Here is a 23,684-nt window from a genome sequence, read left to right as displayed (position 1 = left end):
CTGCTTCCAAAACTGACAAGCCTGCCGCATGACGGGGCAGGCCACCCTCTGGGAGATCCCAGGGTGGGGGGCCAACTTCTAGATTTTGCCCAGTAATGGTTGATGACCACTTCAGATGCTTGGGTAATGGAAGTCGTCACTCGAGGTTACGCCGTACCCTTCAAGAACCGTCCCCCTCATCGATTTTGCCTGACAGATGTCCCTTTGGACCCGATGAAGACAAACACTCTTCATTCGGTGGTACAATCCCTCCTGACCACGGGAGTGGTAGTACGGGTGCCTCTGGCTCAGAGAGGCAAGGGGTTCTATTCACCGCTGTTTCTAGTCCCGAAACCGAACTGGTCCTCGCGGCCCATTTTCAATCTCAAGTCCTTGAACAAGTATGTGAGGGTCTCCAAGTTTCGTATGGAAACTCTATGCTCTTGTTACGTTCTTGTTATTATCCTGTCTCGGTTCACGCCTTGTCTCATTCTAAGACCTGGGGGCATCGGAGTTGGGCAGACCTAATCCGCCCTTCAAACGCGGCTGCTGTGGGCCCAAGAAACCATTGTCACTCAGGCGTGAACTGACCACACGGGTAAAGCAACGGAGGTAGGGTGCTAGGGGCTATTCCCGTACCACCCCTTATTTCAGCGTCACGTCCTGGTGCTCTGGACTCACTTCGCAACATCTATTTGTATTTGGTGGGCCTTGAAATTCGGCCTCATGAATCCCGCAGTTTTAGGATCGAATCCCAGCCAGCTTTTGGCCAACCAGATTCAGGAACTAACTCAGATGGTACAGGATCTTACTCTTCGGGTGAGATCGCAGGAAGATCTATTGCGAGCCTCCCCGAGTATGATTCCAGAACCAAAGATGCACCTTCCTGACCGTTTTTCGGGTAACCGAAAGGATTTTTTTAATTTTAAGGAAGCTTGTAAGCTTTATTTTCGTTTAAGGCACCGTTCCTCTGGTACTGAGTCTCAACGGGTCGGGATTGTGATGTCTTTACTACAAGGCGATCCACAAACCTGGGCTTTTGGGCTAAAAGCCGATGATGTTGCCTTGCTATCTGTAGATGCCTTTTTTAAGTCTCTAGGCCTTTTGTACGATGACCCTGATAGAGAAGCGTCGGCTGAGAGCCACTTGCGTGCACTTAAGCAAGGGAAAAATCCAGCAGAGGCGTATTGTACCGAGTTTCGCCGTTGGTCGAACGACTGTGGCTGGAATGACCCGGCCCTGCGCAGTCAGTTTCGCCTCGGTTTGTCTGAAGTTATTAAAGACAGTCTCCTTCAGTACCCCGCTCCAGACACTCTAGACAAACTCATGGAGCTTGCTATTAAAATTGATCGTCGTCTCCAGGAGCGGAGGGCTGAAAGAGGAGCTAGTTTCAGGCCTAGTCCATGTGTGTATACTTTCCCTGAGGACGTCGAGGAGCCCATGCAAATGGGTCTCTCCCGGCTGTCCCCAGAGGAAAGAACCAGAAGGCTAAATTCTGGTCTTTGCTTGTATTGTGGTGGCAAGGGACATATCGCACGTAATTGCCCGAATAAGCAGGGAAACGCTCTGACCCAGTGAATTGTGAGGGGGTTCACTTGGGTCTGCAGTTAATCTCCTCTAATGATTCCTTATTAGTTCCTGTAAAAATTTCCTTTGGTAGTCTCAGTTCGTTGGTGTCGGCCTTCGTCGACAGTGGAGCTGCGGGAAATTTCATGGATCTTGGTTGGGCTCAGGCTTTGGGCGTTCCACAGATACCTTTGGATAAACGTATCACCATGCACGGCTTGGATGGTGGTCCGCTTTGTAATGGGGTTATCACTCACCGCACACCTCCAGTACAACTGACAGTGGGGGCCCTACATTCGGAGAAAATCGAATTTTACCTTACCCATTGTCCGGCTGTCCCCGTAGTTTTGGGTCACCCCTGGCTTGCCTTTCATAATCCCACCATAGATTGGCGGTCTGGGGAGATTTCCCGATGGGGTCCCTTTTGTGTTAAGGAATGTATTTCCCGTCCAGTCCGGGTTGCGGCAGTCACCCCAGAACTTATTCCTTTGGAATATCAGGACTTTGCCTAAGTTTTCTCCAAGGGTAATGCGGATATTCTGCCTCCTCATCGGTCCTATGATTGCGCTATTGACTTAGTTCCTGGTGCCTCTTTGCCTAAGGGGAGACTATATGCCCTGTCTGGGCCGGAAACTACGGCAATGAATGATTATGTACAGGAGAGCCTAAAAAAGGGCCTCATTAGGCCCTCGAAGTCTCCATTGAGTGCAGGGTTCTTTTTTGTTGAGAAAAAAGATGGGTCGCTCAGACCATGTATTGATTATCGGGCTCTGAATAAAATTTCTGTTAAAAACACCTACCCCTTGCCACTGATTTCAGTACTATTTGATCAGCTCCGGACTGCCGTTATCTTTTCCAAGATCGATCTTAGAGGGGCTTACAATCTCATCCGAATAAAATCTGGGGATGAGTGGAAGACGGCTTTCAGCACACAGTCGGGACATTATGAATATCTGGTGATGCCGTTTGGGCTGTCTAATGCTCCTGCTGTATTTCAAGATCTCATTAACGACGTCCTTCGCGACTTTCTAGGAAAGTTCGTGGTCGTTTATTTAGATGACATTTTGATTTACTCTGAGTCTTTTGAACAACATATTACCCATGTGCGACTGGTCCTTCAGAAGTTACGGGAAAATCATTTATACGCCAAACTGGAGAAATGTGATTTCCACATCACAGAAGTGTCCTTCCTGGGGTATATTATTTCTCCTAAGGGGTTTTTCATGGAACCAAAAAAACTCCAGGCCATCCTAAATTGGGCACAACCCACGAACTTAAAAGCAATTCAGCGCTTTTTAGGGTTTGCAAATTACTATAGGCGTTTTATTCATACCTTCTCTGATTTGGTTGCTCCTATTGTAGCATTGACTAAAAAAGGAGCGGACCCTTCCAATTGGTCGCCTGAAGCCAAGTCTGCCTTTCTGGCCTTAAAGCAGGCCTTTGTTTCAGCTCCAGTACTCAGACACCCTAACCCGAATCTCCCCTTTATTGTCGAGGTAGATGCCTCAGAGGTTGGAGTGGGGGCTATCCTTTCTCAGGAAGACCCGGAGTCTCAGGAATTACACCCATGTGCCTTCATGTCCAGGAAATTCTCCTCCGCAGAATCCAACTATGATGTTGGTAATCGAGAATTGTTGGCAGTTAAATGGGCTTTCGAGGAGTGGAGGCATTGGCTGGAAGGAGCAAGGCATACCATTACGGTGTTTACTGACCACAAGAACCTGCAGTATATTGAGTCAGCTAAACGGCTTAATGCTCGACAGGCACGTTGGGCGCTGTTTTTTACTCGTTTCAGGTTTATTATCACCTTCAGGCCCGGTTCCAGTAATACAAAAGCCGATGCCCTGTCACGTTGTTTTCTTCCGGTTCACAATAACCACCCGGCTACTACCCCCATAGTTCCATCATCTGTCATCCGGGCTGGCCTCACACAGGATTTATTTACACAGCTAGTCCAGCTTCAGCAGCAGGCTCCCAAAGTAACTCCTGCAGATCGTCTCTTCGTCCCTGAATTTCTGAGAGGCACTGTTCTAGCTGAGTTTCATGATAATAAGGTTTCTGGTCATCCGGGTATCACTAAGACCTTGGAGTTAATCTCTCGCTCAGTGTGGTGGCCTAATCTTTCTAAAGATGTAAGGGAATTTGTCCGTTCCTGTCAGGTTTGTGCTCAGTACAAGGTATCTCGATCGTTGCCGGTCGGGCAACTCATGCCTTTAGCCGTTCCTCTCAGGCCATGGTCACATATATCCATGGATTTCGTGGTGGACCTTCCTCTTTCAGCTGGATTTCGAGTCATTTGGGTGGTAGTAGACCGTTTTAGTAAGATGGCCCACTTCATTGCTCTCCCCCGATTACCCTCTGCTCAAGGGTTGGCAGTTTTATTTCTCCGCCATGTGTTCAGGCTCCATGGTTTACCCAGGGATATTGTCTCTGATCGGGGACCGCAATTCATCGCTCGTTTTTGGAAACGTTTTTGTGCCTCATTAAATATGAAACTCTCTTTAACATCTGGGTACCATCCACAGTCTAACGGACAAACTGAACGTGTTAATCAGTCGTTAAAACAGTATTTACGGCTATATTCGGCCAAACTTCAGAATGATTGGTCTGAATTTCTTCCTTTGGCCGAGTTTGCCTATAATAACTCTTGTCATTCTTCCACCAAGGAGTCCCCATTCTTTTCGGTCTTGGGCTTTCATCCTAGATCCAATTCTTTTTACCCTCATTTTCCAGTCTCCTCGTTGACCTTAACTTCCCGTCTCAGAATGATTTGGAAAAAGGTGCAACTTGCCCTTAAGAAGGCTGCCTTCCGAGAAAAAAAAATTTCTGATAGGTTCCGACGCCCATGCACTTTTAAGGTGGGAGATAAGGTGTGGTTGTCAACCCGCAACATCAAGCTCTGACAACCCTCGGCTAGATTGGGGCCCAAATTTATTGGACCGTTCCTTATCGTTAAGAAGGTCAACCCAGTTGCTTTTCGGCTACGCTTGCCTAAATCACTCAAAATTGGCAATACTTTTCACTGTTCCCTTCTGAAGCAGTATTTTTCTTCCAGGAGATTCCCTCGGAAGACTTCCCAGGGTAGACCTCCGGTGGATGTTCAGGGGCAACAAGAGTTCTTGGTGGAGAAGGTTTTAGATTCCAAAGTTTCTCGGGGCCGGCTTTATTTTTTGGTTCACTGGAAAGGCTATGGCCCGGAAGAAAGGTCTTGGGTCCTGGATAACAATTTACATGCCCCTATACTTAAGAGATTATTCTTTCAGGAATTTCCTCAGAAACCCGGCTTTAGGGGTTCTTTAACCCCTCCTCAAGGAGGGGGGGTACTGTTAGGTGCCGCGGTCCGCGGCGCCGCTCGGTCTGCTTCCGAGCGACGCTCACGGCCGCCGCACCTCCCTCCCTGCCCGCCCGGCGCCTAGCAATGCCAGGACGCCGTGCGTACTGTAGCCGCTGGGTCCCTGGCAACGCTAGGACGCCGGGCGTCCTCAGCCGCTGGGTCCATGGCAACGGGGACGCCATTGGCGGACCGCGTTCCCCGTTGCCAGATAGGATTGTTTAGTGCTCGTGCAGCAGGGCAGCTGCACGGCAACTAGTAATTAGGGTCTGTGGGCTGGTCTTGCAGGCCCTCCTGTCATTGGCCAGCAGGGTCTTTTTATGGGAGCCAGCACACTGCAGCCTCGCCGGTGATAGCTTCCTGTATGCTGTTCCTGCCTTGCAACGTCTGTTCCTGGTCAGCTGTATCTGGTCGATCCTGCTCCCTGTGCTCCTGAGTTCTGGAGTTCTGAAGCCGGTCCTGGGAATCCTTCCTGTCCAAGTGAACCTGTTGCAGTCATCTGGGGGTTCTCGTTTGTTGGGGTTCTCTCCCGGTTTCGTGAGTAGCGGCTTCTGCCGCGTGTTGCGGCCTAGGCCGCTTAGTCCTTGTGTTACTTTTGTATTGGTGGTTTTTGCGGAGGTTTCCGCTTTTCACTGTCCTCCCCGGAACTCGGCGGTGCCGTGTGGGGGAGTGGACAGTGGTATCTTTTGTTGTTCTTTTCCTTTGGCGGCGTGCCGCACATATATTTAGTTTTAGGGTAGTTAGTAGCCCCTAGCTTCTGTTTGCTTTAGTTAGAGGTCCCCTTGTTATTATCCTATCTTGGTTCACGCCTTGTCTCACTCTAAGACCTGGGGGCATCGGAGTTGGGCAGACCTAATCCGCTTTTCAAACGCGGCTGCCGTGGGCCCAAGAAACCATAGTCACTTAGGCATGAACTGACAACACGGGTAAAACAACGGAGGTAGGGTGCTAGAGGCTATTCCCGTACCACCCCTTATTTCAGCGTCACGTCCTGATGCTCTGGACTCGCTTCGCAACATCTCTCCAGTTCTGAGCATCAGGAACATAACAGTGCAGCTGCCCTGCTGCACAACTGACAGGTGCAATTAACAGACAGGTGAGGCTAAACACATGGAAACAGGCTGCAATTACACAGACTCACCACCGGCAGCAAACAAGAGTCTTCTAAATCAGAGCAAAGGGAAATCCTGGCCTGCAAGAGAACTATAACATAAAATACATAAACAAAATGCAAAACAGGAATGAGCCACTGCCATGGCTCATTACAGCTTTATTGTTCTGGCCTTGGAGCCTGGGGACTATATGGTCTCCCTGGACATAGAGGATGGCTACCTGCATATTCCTATTGCAGTATCTCATCAGCAATACCTGAGGTTTGCAGTGGGCAACCTTCATTACCAATTTCGGGTGTTACCCTTTTGTTTGACAACGGCTCCCCGAGTTTTCACCAAAGTAATGGCGGTCATGACGACTACTCTCCGCCGTCAAGGGGTCAGGATCCTACCGTACCTGGACAATTTGTTGATCCTGGCAAATTCACCAGAAATGTATTTCTTTATTTATTAACAGTTTCTTATATAGCGCAGCAAATTCCGTTGTGCTTTACAATTTGAAATAACAATAACAGACTGGGTAATAACAAACAGTCACAGGGGTAGGAGGGCCCTGCTCGCAAGCTTACAATCTATAGGGAAATAGGCATGTGTACACAAGGAAAGGTGCTATCTGTTGCATAGAATGAAAAGGTCTTGTGAGGATATGTGTGGACTGTGCAGAGTGGATGCAATTTGATAGGAAGGTTTATGAAAGTTATGTGGGCGGTTCTGGAATTTGATACGCTTGCCTAAAGAGGTGAGTTTTCAGCGACCGCTTGAAGGTTTGGAGACTAGAGGTGAGTCTTATTGTGCGTGGGAGGGCATTCCACAGAGTGGGTGCAGCCCGATGAAAGTCCTGCAATCGTGAGTGGGAGCGAGTAATGAGTGTGGATGAGAGACGCAGGTCTTGTGAAGAGCGAAGAGGTCGAGTTGGGAAATATTTTGAGATAATTCTCCTGTTTCATCTAGATCTGACTATCCAGTTCATGACGGCCCACAGGTGGCTAGTCAACTGGAAGAAATCATCCCTGGTTGCTGCTCGGTGCATGGTGCACCTGGGAGCGTTACTGGACACTCAAAACCAGCGGTTGTTCTTGTCTCAGGAGAAAGCCCTGAAACTTCAGGACAGGATTCGATGCTTCCTATCTCGTCCACAAGTGTCGATTCATTCGGCAATGCAAGTGCTAGGTCTCATGGTGTCGGCTTTCGACATGGTGGATTATGCTCAATTCCATTCTCGTCCTCTGCAGAAGTTAATTCTTGCCAAGTGGGACGGCCTGCCTCACCGGGTCAGATCTCATATGGTCTCCATGTCTCCGGAGGTACGCATGTCACTCAGTTGGTGGCTTCAGGACCATCAATTGCGTAGGGGTCGTCCCTTCTGGATATACAACTGGGTCCTGCTGACGACGGATGCCAGTCTGAGAGGTTGGGGCGTGGTGTTGGAACAACACTCCCTTCAGGGTCGGTGGACGGAGGAGGAGTCTCTACTCCCGATAAACATTTTGGAACTGCGGGCGGTATTCAATGCACTGAACCTGGCCCAGCATTTGATACAGAACAGACCTGTTCAAGTACAGTCGGACAACGCCATCACGGTGGCGGACATCAATCATCAAGGCGGCACTCGGAGCCGCATGGCAATGAGGGAAGTATCACGGATTCTTCAGTGGGCAGAATGCCATCTGCCAGCCATATCCGCAGTGTTCATTCCGGGGGTCCTAAAATGGGAAGCAGACTCTCTCAGTAGTCAGGACGTACACGCCGGAGAATGGAGCCTCCATCCAGAGGTGTTTCAACTTCTTGTGGACAAGTGGGGCCTTCCAGATGTGGACCTGATGGCGTCTCGACACAACACAAGTTTCCGGTCTTCGGAGCAAGGACAAGGGTTCCTCGAGCAGCGTTCGTGGATGCTCTGGCAATTCCATGGAACTTTTGGCTGCCGTACGTGTTCCCTCCGGTGTCACTCCTGTCCAGAGTAATACGGAAGTTCAAGCAAGAAGGAGGAAACCTACTTCTGATCGCTCCAGCGTGGCCCAGGCGGCATTGGTTCTCCGATCTACAGGGCCTCTCACTAGATTGTCCCCTTCTACTTCCACAATGACCAGACCTCCTCATTCAGGGCCCTTGTGTTTACCAGAACTTGGCCCATCTGGCTTTGACGGCATGGCTCTTGAAGCATCTGTCTTGAGGGCCAAGGGTTTTCTGAGGCGGTCATTAAAACTATGTTGAAGGCCTGTAAGCCGGCTTCTGCTCGGATTTACCATAGGGTCTGGAATGTTTACTTTACTTGGTGCGCATCTCATAATCATGACGTTTTCAAGTTTAGTATGGCCAAACTGTTGGCCTTCCTACAACAGGGCCTGGACTTAGGCCTTCATCTGGCCTCCCTCAAGGTTCACATTTCTGCCTTGTCGGTTTGGTTTCAGTGAAAGATTGCTGCCCTACTTGATGTTCATACCTTCACTCAGGGCGTGTTGCGAATTCAGCCTCCGTATGTACCACCTGTGGCCCCTTGGGGTCAGTGGTTCTGGAGGCCTTGCAAGAGTCTCCGTTTGAACCTCTTGCGTCTGCAGACCTTAAGTGGCTTTCCCTTAAGGTTTTATTTTTGCTGGCTGTTGCTTCAGCTAGTAGGGTCTCGGACATGGGTGCCTTATCCTGTAAGTCCTCCTATCTGATTTTTCACCGTGATCGGGCGGTTCTTAGAATGCGTCTGGGATATTTACCCAAGGTGGTATCTTCCTTCCACCTTAATCAGGAGATTGTGGTTCCGGCCTTTAATTCTCCTGAGGTGTCATCTAAAGAGCGGTCTTTGGATGTGGTACGGGCTCTCCATATCTATGTGAAGAGCACCTCCTCCATTCCTAAATCTGATTCTCTTTTTGTACTGTTTGGTTTTCATAAACGTGGTTGGCCTGCTTCCAAGCAGACCCTGGCCAGATGGATTAGAATGGTGATTGCACATGCTTATGTACAGGCTGGCCTTCCTGCTCCTGCTACCATTAAAGCCCATTCTACTGGGTCGGTAGGACCTTCTTGGGCGTCCCGCCGTTGTGCAACCCTTGAACAATTGTGCAAGGTAGCTACGTGGTCCTCAGTGAACACGTTCATCAGGTTCTATGCCTTCGATACTTCCACCTCCCAGGATGCTTTCTTTGGACGCCGAGTTCTTGTGCCCACTACAGTGCATCCCCTCCCATAAGGAACTGCTGTAGGACATCCCCAATGTCTATCCCTGTGGAACCCAGTGTACCCCGCAGCAGAAAACGAGATTTATGTTAAAAACTTACCGTTGTTAAATCTCTTTCTATGAGGTACACTGGGCTCCACAAGGCACCCACCCTGATGCACTTGGCTTCTTTGGGTTGGAAAGGCATTAGCCGCTGACAACCTCTCCTGTGGTGAGTGTGTGGTGTATGTGGCTACTCATGATTGTCGTCTCTGGTACCTGCTACTACATTGGACTGGTTAACGAAACTGAGCTCCTGTGCATGGAGGCGGGGTTATAGAGGAGGCGGCGCTGTGCATCTTGGGAACAGTCAAAGCTTTGAGCCTGTTGGTGCCTCGGATCAAGATCCTACTCTACATCCCGATGTTAATCCTTGTGGAGCCCAGTGTACCTCGCAGAAAGAGATTTAACAACGGTAAGTTCTTACCATAAATCTCGTTTTTGACTAGCATGTTTGTATGAGTGTATGTCCGGTTCCCTTCTGTCCTCTGTGGTGTCTTGGAAATATTATATTCTAACAAATTCTCTGTTCTGCTCGGTCTCCTGCTATTGAGGATCCATCAGAAAGCCTTACCATAACAGGCTGTTCCAAAATATACAGAATTACATCAAACACAACAGTATACTAGAATAATGATTCCTTTTACAGTTTTCTATAGAATCAAGTTTTTACTTCCTATAATTTGTGAGTACTTTTATTACTATTGTATTGTTTTCCTTACTAGTGGCTTGCAGTAATCACATACTATTGTAAATGTCCCCAGGAATATGTACAAACAGCTGTGACACAGAACATTGGACCAAGAACAGTAATGAGACAGGTGAGAATCCTGTAAGTGTGACAATGTGACTACTGAATGTCCTGCTACAGTAATGAGACAGGCGAGAATACTGTAAGTGTGACAAAGTGACTACTGAATGTCCTGCTACAGTAATGAGACAGGCGAGAATACTGTAAGTGTGACAATGTGACTACTGAATGTCCTGCTACAGTAATGAGACAGGCGAGAATACTGTAAGTGTGACAAAGTGACTACTGAATGTCCTGCTACAGTAATGAGACAGGCGAGAATACTGTAAGTGTGACAATGTGACTACTGAATGTCCTGCTACAGTAATGAGACAGGCGAGAATACTGTAAGTGTGACAATGTGACTACTGAATGTCCTGCTACAGTAATGAGACAGGCGAGAATACTGTAAGTGTGACAATGTGACTACTGAATGTCCTGCTACAGTAATGAGACAGGCGAGAATACTGTAAGTGTGACAATGTGACTACTGAATGTCCTGCTACAGTAATGAGACAGGCGAGAATACTGTGTGACAATGTGACTACTGAATGTCCTGCTACAGTAATGAGACAGGTGAGAATACTGTAAGTGTGACAATGTGACTACTGAATGTCCTGCTACAGTAATGAGACAGGCGAGAATACTGTAAGTGTGACAATGTGACTACTGAATGTCCTGCTACAGTAATGAGACAGGCGAGAATACTGTAAGTGTGACAATGTGACTACTGAATGTCCTGCTACAGTAATGAGACAGGCTAGAATACTGTAAGTGTGACAATGTGACTACTGAATGTCCTGCTACAGTAATGAGACAGGTGAGAATACTGTAAGTGTGACAATGTGACTACTGAATGTCCTGCTACAGTAATGAGACAGGCGAGAATACTGTAAGTGTGACAATGTGACTACTGAATGTCCTGCTACAGAAATGAGACAGGCGAGAATACTGTAAGTGTGACAGTGTGATTACTGAATGTCCTGCTACAGTAATGAGACAGGCGAGAATACTGTAAGTGTGACAATGTGACTACTGAATGTCCTGCTACAGTAATGAGACAGGCGAGAATACTGTAAGTGTGACAATGTGACTACTGAATGTCCTGCTACAGTAATGAGACAGGCGAGAATACTGTAAGTGTGACAATGTGACTACTGAATGTCCTGCTACAGTAATGAGACAGGCGAGAATACTGTAAGTGTGACAGTGTGACTACTGAATGTCCTGCTACAGTAATGAGACAGGTGAGAATACTGTAAGTGTGACAATGTGACTACTGAATGTCCTGCTACAGTAATGAGACAGGCGAGAATACTGTAAGTGTGACAATGTGACTACTGAATGTCCTGCTACAGTAATGAGACAGGCGAGAATACTGTAAGTGTGACAAAGTGACTACTGAATGTCCTGCTACAGTAATGAGACAGACGAGAATACTGTAAGTGTGACAATGTGACTACTGAATGTCCTGCTACAGTAATGAGACAGACGAGAATACTGTAAGTGTGACAATGTGACTACTGAATGTCCTGCTACAGTAATGAGACAGGCGAGAATACTGTAAGTGTGACAATGTGACTACTGAATGTCCTGCTACAGTAATGAGACAGGTGAGAATACTGTAAGTGTGACAGTGTGACTACTGAATGTCCTGCTACAGTAATGAGACAGGTGAGAATACTGTAAGTGTGACAATGTGACTACTGAATGTCCTGCTACAGTAATGAGACAGGCGAGAATACTGTAAGTGTGACAGTGTGACTACTGAATGTCCTGATACAGTAATGAGACAGGCGAGAATACTGTAAGTGTGACAATGTGACTACTGAATGTCCTGCTACAGTAATGAGACAGGCGAGAATACTGTAAGTGTGACAGTGTGACTACTGAATGTCCTGCTACAGTAATGAGACAGGTGAGAATACTGTAAGTGTGACAGTGTGACTACTGAATGTCCTGCTACAGTAATGAGACAGGTGAGAATACTGTAAGTGTGACAATGTGACTACTGAATGTCCTGCTACAGTAATGAGACAGGCGAGAATACTGTAAGTGTGACAGTGTGACTACTGAATGTCCTGCTACAGTAATGAGACAGGCGAGAATACTGTAAGTGTGACAATGTGACTACTGAATGTCCTGCTACAGTAATGAGACAGGCTAGAATACTGTAAGTGTGACAATGTGACTACTGAATGTCCTGCTACAGTAATGAGACAGGCGAGAATACTGTAAGTGTGACAATGTGACTACTGAATGTCCTGCTACAGTAATGAGACAGGCGAGAATACTGTAAGTGTAACAATGTGACTACTGAATATCCTGCTACAGTAATGAGACAGGCGAGAATACTGTAAGTGTGACAATGTGACTACTGAATGTCCTGCTACAGTAATGAGACAGGCGAGAATACTGTAAGTGTGACAATGTGACTACTGAATGTCCTGCTACAGTAATGAGACAGGCGAGAATACTGTAAGTGTGACAATGTGACTACTGAATGTCCTGCTACAGTAATGAGACAGGCGAGAATACTGTAAGTGTGACAGTGTGACTACTGAATGTCCTGCTACAGTAATGAGACAGGTGAGAATACTGTAAGTGTGACAATGTGACTACTGAATGTCCTGCTACAGTAATGAGACAGGCGAGAATACTGTAAGTGTGACAATGTGACTACTGAATGTCCTGCTACAGTAATGAGACAGGCGAGAATACTGTAAGTGTGACAAAGTGACTACTGAATGTCCTGCTACAGTAATGAGACAGACGAGAATACTGTAAGTGTGACAATGTGACTACTGAATGTCCTGCTACAGTAATGAGACAGGCGAGAATACTGTAAGTGTGACAATGTGACTACTGAATGTCCTGCTACAGTAATGAGACAGGCGAGAATACTGTAAGTGTGACAATGTGACTACTGAATGTCCTGCTACAGTAATGAGACAGGCGAGAATCCTGTAAGTGTGACAATGTGACTACTGAATGTCCTGCTACAGTAATGAGACAGGTGAGAATCCTGTAAGTGTGACAATGTGACTACTGAATGTCCTGTTACAGTAATGAGACAGGCGAGAATCCTGTAAGTGTGACAATGTGACTACTGAATGTCCTGCTACAGTAATGAGACAGGCGAGAATACTGTAAGTGTGACAATGTGACTACTGAATGTCCTGCTACAGTAATGAGACAGGCGAGAATACTGTAAGTGTGACAAAGTGACTACTGAATGTCCTGCTACAGTAATGAGACAGGCGAGAATACTGTAAGTGTGACAATGTGACTACTGAATGTCCTGCTACAGTAATGAGACAGGCGAGAATACTGTAAGTGTGACAATGTAACTACTGAATGTCCTGCTACAGTAATGAGACAGGCGAGAATACTGTAAGTGTGACAATGTGACTACTGAATGTCCTGCTACAGTAATGAGACAGGCTAGAATACTGTAAGTGTGACAATGTGACTCCTGAATGTTCTGCTACAGTAATGAGACAGGTGAGAATACTGTAAGTGTGACAGTGTGACTACTGAATGTCCTGCTACAGTAATGAGACAGGCGAGAATACTGTAAGTGTAACAATGTGACTACTGAATGTCCTGCTACAGTAATGAGACAGGCGAGAATCCTGTAAGTGTGACAATGTGACTACTGAATGTCCTGCTACAGTAATGAGACAGGTGAGAATACTGTAAGTGTGACAATGTGACTACTGAATGTCCTGCTACAGTAATGAGACAGGCGAGAATCCTGTAAGTGTGACAATGTGACTACTGAATGTCCTGCTACAGTAATGAGACAGGCGAGAATACTGTAAGTGTGACAATGTGACTACTGAATGTCCTGCTACAGTAATGAGACAGGCGAGAATACTGTAAGTGTGACAAAGTGACTACTGAATGTCCTGCTACAGTAATGAGACAGGCGAGAATCCTGTAAGTGTGACAATGTGACTACTGAATGTTCTGCTACAGTAATGAGACAGGCGAGAATACTGTAAGTGTGACAATGTGACTACTGAATGTCCTGCTACAGTAATGAGACAGGCGAGAATACTGTAAGTGTGACAATGTGACTACTGAATGTCCTGCTACAGTAATGAGACAGGCGAGAATACTGTAAGTGTGACAATGTGACTACTGAATGTCCTGCTACAGTAATGAGACAGGCGAGAATACTGTAAGTGTGACAATGTGACTACTGAATGTCCTGCTACAGTAATGAGACAGGCGAGAATACTGTGTGACAAAGTGACTACTGAATGTCCTGCTACAGTAATGAGACAGGCGAGAATACTGTAAGTGTGACAATGTGACTACTGAATGTCCTGCTACAGTAATGAGACAGGCGAGAATACTGTAAGTGTGACAATGTGACTACTGAATGTCCTGCTACAGTAATGAGACAGGCGAGAATACTGTAAGTGTGACAGTGTGATTACTGAATGTCCTGCTACAGTAATGAGACAGGCGAGAATACTGTAAGTGTGACAATGTGACTACTGAATGTCCTGCTACAGTAATGAGACAGGCGAGAATACTGTAAGTGTGACAATGTGACTACTGAATGTCCTGCTACAGTAATGAGACAGGCGAGAATACTGTAAGTGTGACAATGTGACTACTGAATGTCCTGCTACAGTAATGAGACAGGCGAGAATACTGTAAGTGTGACAGTGTGACTACTGAATGTCCTGCTACAGTAATGAGACAGGCGAGAATACTGTAAGTGTAACAATGTGACTACTGAATGTCCTGCTACAGTAATGAGACAGGTGAGAATACTGTAAGTGTGACAATGTGACTACTGAATGTCCTGCTACAGTAATGAGACAGGTGAGAATACTGTAAGTGTGACAATGTGACTACTGAATGTCCTGCTACAGTAATGAGACAGGCGAGAATACTGTAAGTGTGACAATGTGACTACTGAATGTCCTGCTACAGTAATGAGACAGGCGAGAATACTGTAAGTGTGACAATGTGACTACTGAATGTCCTGCTACAGTAATGAGACAGGCGAGAATACTGTAAGTGTGACAATGTGACTACTGAATGTCCTGCTACAGTAATGAGACAGGCGAGAATACTGTAAGTGTGACAATGTGACTACTGAATGTCCTGCTACAGTAATGAGACAGGCTAGAATACTGTAAGTGTGACAATGTGACTACTGAATGTCCTGCTACAGTAATGAGACAGGCGAGAATACTGTAAGTGTGACAAAGTGACTACTGAATGTCCTGCTACAGTAATGAGACAGGCGAGAATACTGTAAGTGTGACAATGTGACTACTGAATGTCCTGCTACAGTAATGAGACAGGCGAGAATACTGTAAGTGTGACAAAGTGACTACTGAATGTCCTGCTACAGTAATGAGACAGGCGAGAATACTGTAAGTGTGACAATGTGACTACTGAATGTCCTGCTACAGTAATGAGACAGGCGAGAATACTGTAAGTGTGACAATGTGACTACTGAATGTCCTGCTACAGTAATGAGACAGGCGAGAATACTGTAAGTGTGACAATGTGACTACTGAATGTCCTGCTACAGTAATGAGACAGGCGAGAATACTGTAAGTGTGACAATGTGACTACTGAATGTCCTGCTACAGTAATGAGACAGGCGAGAATACTGTAAGTGTGACAATGTGACTACTGAATGTCCTGCTACAGTAATGAGACAGGCGAGAATACTGTAAGTGTGACAATGTGACTACCGAATGTCCTGCTACAGTAATGAGACAGGTGAGAATACTGTAAGTGTGACAATGTGACTACTGAATGTCCTGCTACAGTAATGAGACAGGTGAGAATACTGTAAGTGTGACAATGTGACTACTGAATGTCCTGCTACAGTAATGAGACAGGCGAGAATACTGTAAGTGTGACAATGTGACTACTGAATGTCCTGCTACAGTAATGAGACAGGCGAGAATACTGTAAGTGTGACAATGTGACTACTGAATGTCCTGCTACAGTAATGAGACAGGCGAGAATACTGTAAGTGTGACAATGTGACTACTGAATGTCCTGCTACAGTAATGAGACAGGCGAGAATACTGTAAGTGTGACAATGTGACTACTGAATGTCCTGCTACAGTAATGAGACAGGCGAGAATACTGTAAGTGTGACAATGTGACTACTGAATGTCCTGCTACAGTAATGAGACAGGCGAGAATCCTGTAAGTGTGACAATGTGACTACTGAATGTCCTGCTACAGTAATGAGACAGGCGAGAATCCTGTAAGTGTGACAATGTGACTACTGAATGTCCTGCTACAGTAATGAGACAGGTGAGAATCCTGTAAGTGTGACAATGTGACTACTGAATGTCCTGCTACAGTAATGAGACAGGCGAGAATCCTGTAAGTGTGACAATGTGACTACTGAATGTCCTGCTACAGTAATGAGACAGGCGAGAATACTGTAAGTGTGACAATGTGACTACTGAATGTCCTGCTACAGTAATGAGACAGGCGAGAATACTGTAAGTGTGACAAAGTGACTACTGAATGTCCTGCTACAGTAATGAGACAGGCGAGAATACTGTAAGTGTGACAATGTGACTACTGAATGTCCTGCTACAGTAATGAGACAGGCGAGAATACTGTAAGTGTGACAATGTAACTACTGAATGTCCTGCTACAGTAATGAGACAGGTGAGAATCCTGTAAGTGTGACAATGTGACTACTGAATGTCCTGTTACAGTAATGAGACAGGCGAGAATCCTGTAAGTGTGACAATGTGACTACTGAATGTCCTGCTACAGTAATGAGACAGGCGAGAATACTGTAAGTGTGACAATGTGACTACTGAATGTCCTGCTACAGTAATGAGACAGGCGAGAATACTGTAAGTGTGACAATGTGACTACTGAATGTCCTGCTACAGTAATGAGACAGGCGAGAATACTGTAAGTGTGACAATGTGACTACTGAATGTCCTGCTACAGTAATGAGACAGGCGAGAATACTGTAAGTGTGACAATGTGACTACTGAATATCCTGCTACAGTAATGAGACAGGCGAGAATACTGTAAGTGTGACAATGTGACTACTGAATGTCCTGCTACAGTAATGAGACAGGCGAGAATACTGTAAGTGTGACAATGTGACTACTGAATGTCCTGCTACAGTAATGAGACAGGCGAGAATACTGTAAGTGTGACAATGTGACTACTGAATGTCCTGCTACAGTAATGAGACAGGCGAGAATACTGTAAGTGTGACAATGTGACTACTGAATATCCTGCTACAGTAATGAGACAGGCGAGAATACTGTAAGTGTGACAATGTGACTACTGAATGTCCTGCTACAGTAATGAGACAGGCGAGAATACTGTAAGTGTGACAATGTGACTACTGAATGTCCTGCTACAGTAATGAGACAGGCGAGAATACTGTAAGTGTGACAATGTGACTACTGAATGTCCTGCTACAGTAATGAGACAGGCGAGAATACTGTAAGTGTGACAATGTGACTACTGAATGTCCTGCTACAGTAATGAGACAGGCGAGAACACTGTAAGTGTGACAATGTGACTACTGAATGTCCTGCTACAGTAATGAGACAGGCGAGAATACTGTAAGTGTGACAATGTGACTACTGAATGTCCTGCTACAGTAATGAGACAGGCGAGAATACTGTAAGTGTGACAATGTGACTACTGAATGTCCTGCTACAGTAATGAGACAGGCTAGAATACTGTAAGTGTGACAATGTGACTACTGAATGTCCTGCTACAGTAATGAGACAGGTGAGAATACTGTAAGTGTGACAATGTGACTACTGAATGTCCTGCTACAGTAATGAGACAGGCGAGAATACTGTAAGTGTGACAATGTGACTACTGAATGTCCTGCTACAGTAATGAGACAGGCGGGAATGCTGTAAGTGTGACAATGAGACTGCTGAATGTCCTGCTACAGTAATGAGACAGGCGAGAATACTGTAAGTGTGACAATGTGACTACTGAATGTCCTGCTACAGTAATGAGACAGGCGAGAATACTGTAAGTGTGACAGTGTGACTACTGAATGTCCTGCTACAGTAATGAGACAGGCGAGAATACTGTAAGTGTGACAGTGTGATTACTGAATGTCCTGCTACAGTAATGAGACAGGCGAGAATACTGTAAGTGTGACAGTGTGACTACTGAATGTCCTGCTACAGTAATGAGACAGGCGAGAATACTGTAAGTGTGACAGTGTGATTACTGAATGTCCTGCTACAGTAATGAGACAGGCGAGAATCCTGTAAGTGTGACAATGTGACTACTGAATGTCCTGCTACAGTAATGAGACAGGCGAGAATACTGTAAGTGTGACAATGTGACTACTGAATGTCCTGCTACAGTAATGAGACAGGCGAGAATACTGTAAGTGTGACAGTGTGACTACTGAATGTCCTGCTACAGTAATGAGACAGGCGAGAATACTGTAAGTGTGACAGTGTGATTACTGAATGTCCTGCTACAGTAATGAGACAGGCGAGAATACTGTAAGTGTGACAGTGTGACTACTGAATGTCCTGCTACAGTAATGAGACAGGCGAGAATACTGTAAGTGTGACAGTGTGACTACTGAATGTCCTGCTACAGTAATGAGACAGGCGAGAATACTGTAAGTGTGACAGTGTGATTACTGAATGTCCTGCTACAGTAATGAGACAGGCGAGAATACTGTAAGTGTGACAATGTGACTACTGAATGTCCTGCTACAGTAATGAGACAGGTGAGAATACTGTAAGTGTGACAATGTGACTACTGAATGTCCTGCTACAGTAATGAGACAGGCGAGAATCCTGTAAGTGTGACAATGTGACTACTGAATGTCCTGCTACAGTAATGAGACAGGTGAGAATACTGTAAGTGTGACAATGTGACTACTGAATGTCCTGCTACAGTAATGAGACAGGCGAGAATCCTGTAAGTGTGACAATGTGACTACTGAATGTCCTGCTACAGTAATGAGACAGGCGAGAATACTGTAAGTGTGACAATGTGACTACTGAATGTCCTGCAACAGTAATGAGACAGGCGAGAATACTGTAAGTGTGACAAAGTGACTACTGAATGTCCTGCTACAGTAATGAGACAGGCGAGAATCCTGTAAGTGTGACAATGTGACTACTGAATGTTCTGCTACAGTAATGAGACAGGCGAGAATACTGTAAGTGTGACAATGTGACTACTGAATGTCCTGCTACAGTAATGAGACAGGCGAGAATACTGTAAGTGTGACAATGTGACTACTGAATGTCCTGCTACAGTAATGAGACAGGCGAGAATACTGTAAGTGTGACAATGTGACTACTGAATGTCCTGCTACAGTAATGAGACAGGCGAGAATACTGTAAGTGTGACAATGTGACTACTGAATGTCCTGCTACAGTAATGAGACAGGCGAGAATACTGTGTGACAAAGTGACTACTGAATGTCCTGCTACAGTAATGAGACAGGCGAGAATACTGTAAGTGTGACAATGTGACTACTGAATGTCCTGCTACAGTAATGAGACAGGCGAGAATACTGTAAGTGTGACAATGTGACTACTGAATGTCCTGCTACAGTAATGAGACAGGCGAGAATACTGTAAGTGTGACAGTGTGATTACTGAATGTCCTGCTACAGTAATGAGACAGGCGAGAATACTGTAAGTGTGACAATGTCACTACTGAATGTCCTGCTACAGTAATGAGACAGGCGAGAATACTGTAAGTGTGACAATGTGACTACTGAATGTCCTGCTACAGTAATGAGACAGGCGAGAATACTGTAAGTGTGACAATGTGACTACTGAATGTCCTGCTACAGTAATGAGACAGGCGAGAATACTGTAAGTGTGACAGTGTGATTACTGAATGTCCTGCTACAGTAATGAGACAGGCGAGAATACTGTAAGTGTGACAATGTGACTACTGAATGTCCTGCTACAGTAATGAGACAGGCGAGAATACTGTAAGTGTGACAATGTGACTACTGAATGTCCTGCTACAGTAATGAGACAGGCGAGAATACTGTAAGTGTGACAATGTGACTACTGAATGTCCTGCTACAGTAATGAGACAGGCGAGAATACTGTAAGCGTAACAAAGTGACTACTGAATGTCCTGCTACAGTAATGAGAGAGGCGAGAATACTGTAAGTGTGACAAAGTGACTACTGAATGTCCTGCTACAGTAATGAGACAGGCGAGAATACTGTAAGTGTGACAATGTGACTACTGAATGTCCTGCTACAGTAATGAGACAGGCGAGAATACTGTAAGTGTGACAAAGTGACTACTGAATGTCCTGCTACAGTAATGAGACAGGCGAGAATCCTGTAAGTGTGACAATGTGACTACTGAATGTCCTGCTACAGTAATGAGACAGGCGAGAATCCTGTAAGTGTGACAATGTGACTACTGAATGTCCTGCTACAGTAATGAGACAGGCGAGAATACTGTAAGTGTGACAATGTGACTACTGAATGTCCTGCTACAGTAATGAGACAGGTGAGAATACTGTAAGTGTGACAATGTGACTACTGAATGTCCTGCTACAGTAATGAGACAGGTGAGAATACTGTAAGTGTGACAATGTGACTACTGAATGTCCTGCTACAGTAATGAGACAGGCGAGAATACTGTAAGTGTGACAATGTGACTACTGAATGTCCTGCTACAGTAATGAGACAGGCGAGAATACTGTGTGACAAAGTGACTACTGAATGTCCTGCTACAGTAATGAGACAGGCGAGAATACTGTAAGTGTGACAATGTGACTACTGAATGTCCTGCTACAGTAATGAGACAGGCGAGAATACTGTAAGTGTGACAATGTGACTACTGAATGTCCTGCTACAGTAATGAGACAGGCGAGAATACTGTAAGTGTGACAGTGTGATTACTGAATGTCCTGCTACAGTAATGAGACAGGCGAGAATACTGTAAGTGTGACAATGTGACTACTGAATGTCCTGCTACAGTAATGAGACAGGCGAGAATACTGTAAGTGTGACAATGTGACTACTGAATGTCCTGCTACAGTAATGAGACAGGCGAGAATACTGTAAGTGTGACAATGTGACTACTGAATGTCCTGCTACAGTAATGAGACAGGCGAGAATACTGTAAGTGTGACAGTGTGATTACTGAATGTCCTGCTACAGTAATGAGACAGGCGAGAATACTGTAAGTGTGACAATGTGACTACTGAATGTCCTGCTACAGTAATGAGACAGGCGAGAATACTGTAAGTGTGACAATGTGACTACTGAATGTCCTGCTACAGTAATGAGACAGGCGAGAATCCTGTAAGTGTGACAATGTGACTACTGAATGTCCTGCTACAGTAATGAGACAGGCGAGAATACTGTAAGTGTGACAATGTGACTACTGAATGTCCTGCTACAGTAATGAGACAGGCGAGAATACTGTAAGTGTGACAATGTGACTACTGAATGTCCTGCTACAGTAATGAGACAGGCGAGAATACTGTAAGTGTGACAATGTGACTACTGAATGTCCTGCTACAGTAATGAGACAGGCGAGAATCCTGTAAGTGTGACAATGTGACTACTGAATGTCCTGCTACAGTAATGAGACAGGCGAGAATACTGTAAGTGTGACAATGTGACTACTGAATGTCCTGCTACAGTAATGAGACAGGCGAGAATACTGTGTGACAATGTGACTACTGAATGTCCTGCTACAGTAATGACACAGGCGAGAATACTGTAAGTGTGACAATGTGACTACTGAATGTCCTGCTACAGTAATGAGACAGGCGAGAATACTGTAAGCGTTACAAAGTGACTACTGAATGTCCTGCTACAGTAATGAGACAGGCGAGAATACTGTAAGTGTGACAATGTGACTACTGAATGTCCTGCTACAGTAATGAGACAGGTGAGAATCCTGTAAGTGTGACAATGTGACTACTGAATGTCCTGCTACAGTAATGAGACAGGCGAGAATACTGTAAGTGTGACAGTGTGACTACTGAATGTCCTGCTACAGTAATGAGACAGGTGAGAATACTGTAAGTGTGACAATGTGACTACTGAATGTCCTGCTACAGTAATGAGACAGGCGAGAATACTGTAAGTGTGACAATGTGACTACTGAATGTCCTGCTACAGTAATGAGACAGGTGAGAATACTGTAAGTGTGACAGTGTGATTACTGAATGTCCTGCTACAGTAATGAGACAGACGAGAATCCTGTAAGTGTGACAATGTGACTACTGAATGTCCTGCTACAGTAATGAGACAGGCGAGAATACTGTGTGACAATGTGACTACTGAATGTCCTGCTACAGTAATGAGACAGGTGAGAATACTGTAAGTGTGACAATGTGACTACTGAATGTCCTGCTACAGTAATGAGACAGGCGAGAATACTGTAAGTGTGACAATGTGACTACTGAATGTCCTGCTACAGTAATGAGACAGGCGAGACTACTGTGTGACAATGTGACTACTGAATGTCCTGCTACAGTAATGACACAGGCGAGAATACTGTAAGTGTGACAATGTGACTACTGTGTGACAATGTGACTACTGAATGTCCTGCTACAGTAATGAGACAGGCGAGAATACTGTAAGCGTAACAAAGTGACTACTGAATGTCCTGCTACAGTAATGAGACAGGCGAGAATACTGTAAGTGTGACAAAGTGACTACTGAATGTCCTGCTACAGTAATGAGACAGGCGAGAATACTGTAAGTGTGACAATGTGACTACTGAATGTCCTGCTACAGTAATGAGACAGGCGAGAATACTGTAAGTGTGACAATGTGACTACTGAATGTCCTGCTACAGTAATGAGACAGGCGAGAATACTGTAAGTGTGACAATGTGACTACTGAATGTCCTGCTACAGTAATGAGACAGGCGAGAATACTGTGTGACAAAGTGACTACTGAATGTCCTGCTACAGTAATGAGACAGGCGAGAATACTGTAAGTGTGACAATGTGACTACTGAATGTCCTGCTACAGTAATGAGACAGGCGAGAATACTGTAAGTGTGACAATGTGACTACTGAATGTCCTGCTACAGTAATGAGACAGGCGAGAATACTGTGTGACAAAGTGACTACTGAATGTCCTGCTACAGTAATGAGACAGGCGAGAATACTGTAAGTGTGACAATGTGACTACTGAATGTCCTGCTACAGTAATGAGACAGGCGAGAATACTGTAAGTGTGACAATGTGACTACTGAATGTCCTGCTACAGTAATGAGACAGGCGAGAATACTGTAAGTGTGACAATGTGACTACTGAATGTCCTGCTACAGTAATGAGACAGGCGAGAATACTGTAAGTGTGACAATGTGACTACTGAATGTCCTGCTACAGTAATGAGACAGGCGAGAATACTGTAAGTGTGACAATGTGACTACTGAATGTCCTGCTACAGTAATGAGACAGGCGAGAATACTGTAAGCGTAACAAAGTGACTACTGAATGTCCTGCTACAGTAATGAGACAGGCGAGAATACTGGAAGTGTGACAATGTGACTACTGAATGTCCTGCTACAGTAATGAGACAGGCGAGAATACTGTGTGACAATGTGACTACTGAATGTCCTGCTACAGTAATGAGACAGGCGAGAATACTGTAAGTGTGACAATGTGACTACTGAATGTCCTGCTACAGTAATGAGACAGGCGAGAATACTGTAAGTGTGA

At 45.3% G+C, this 23,684-nt stretch overlaps 1 protein-coding gene across 2 annotated transcripts in view; it reads left to right on the top strand.

The window, feature by feature from the left end:
- The window catches only part of LOC134928736 (uncharacterized), a 372,583-nt gene that overhangs the window by 242,633 nt on the left and 106,266 nt on the right, over positions 1-23,684 (top strand). For both annotated transcript variants that reach the window (XM_063924751.1, XM_063924752.1), the window contains exon 8: positions 9,964-10,020. In XM_063924751.1, coding sequence (XP_063780821.1) covers positions 9,964-10,020 — 57 coding nt within the window. The remainder of the gene's footprint in view (positions 1-9,963; positions 10,021-23,684) is intronic.

Source organism: Pseudophryne corroboree, chromosome 5 (assembly GCF_028390025.1).
Source record: "Pseudophryne corroboree isolate aPseCor3 chromosome 5, aPseCor3.hap2, whole genome shotgun sequence".
NCBI classification, from domain to species: Eukaryota; Metazoa; Chordata; class Amphibia; order Anura; family Myobatrachidae; genus Pseudophryne; species Pseudophryne corroboree.
The sequence above is the reverse complement of the archived record's forward strand: the minus strand, read 5'-3'. Positions and strand labels throughout refer to the sequence as shown.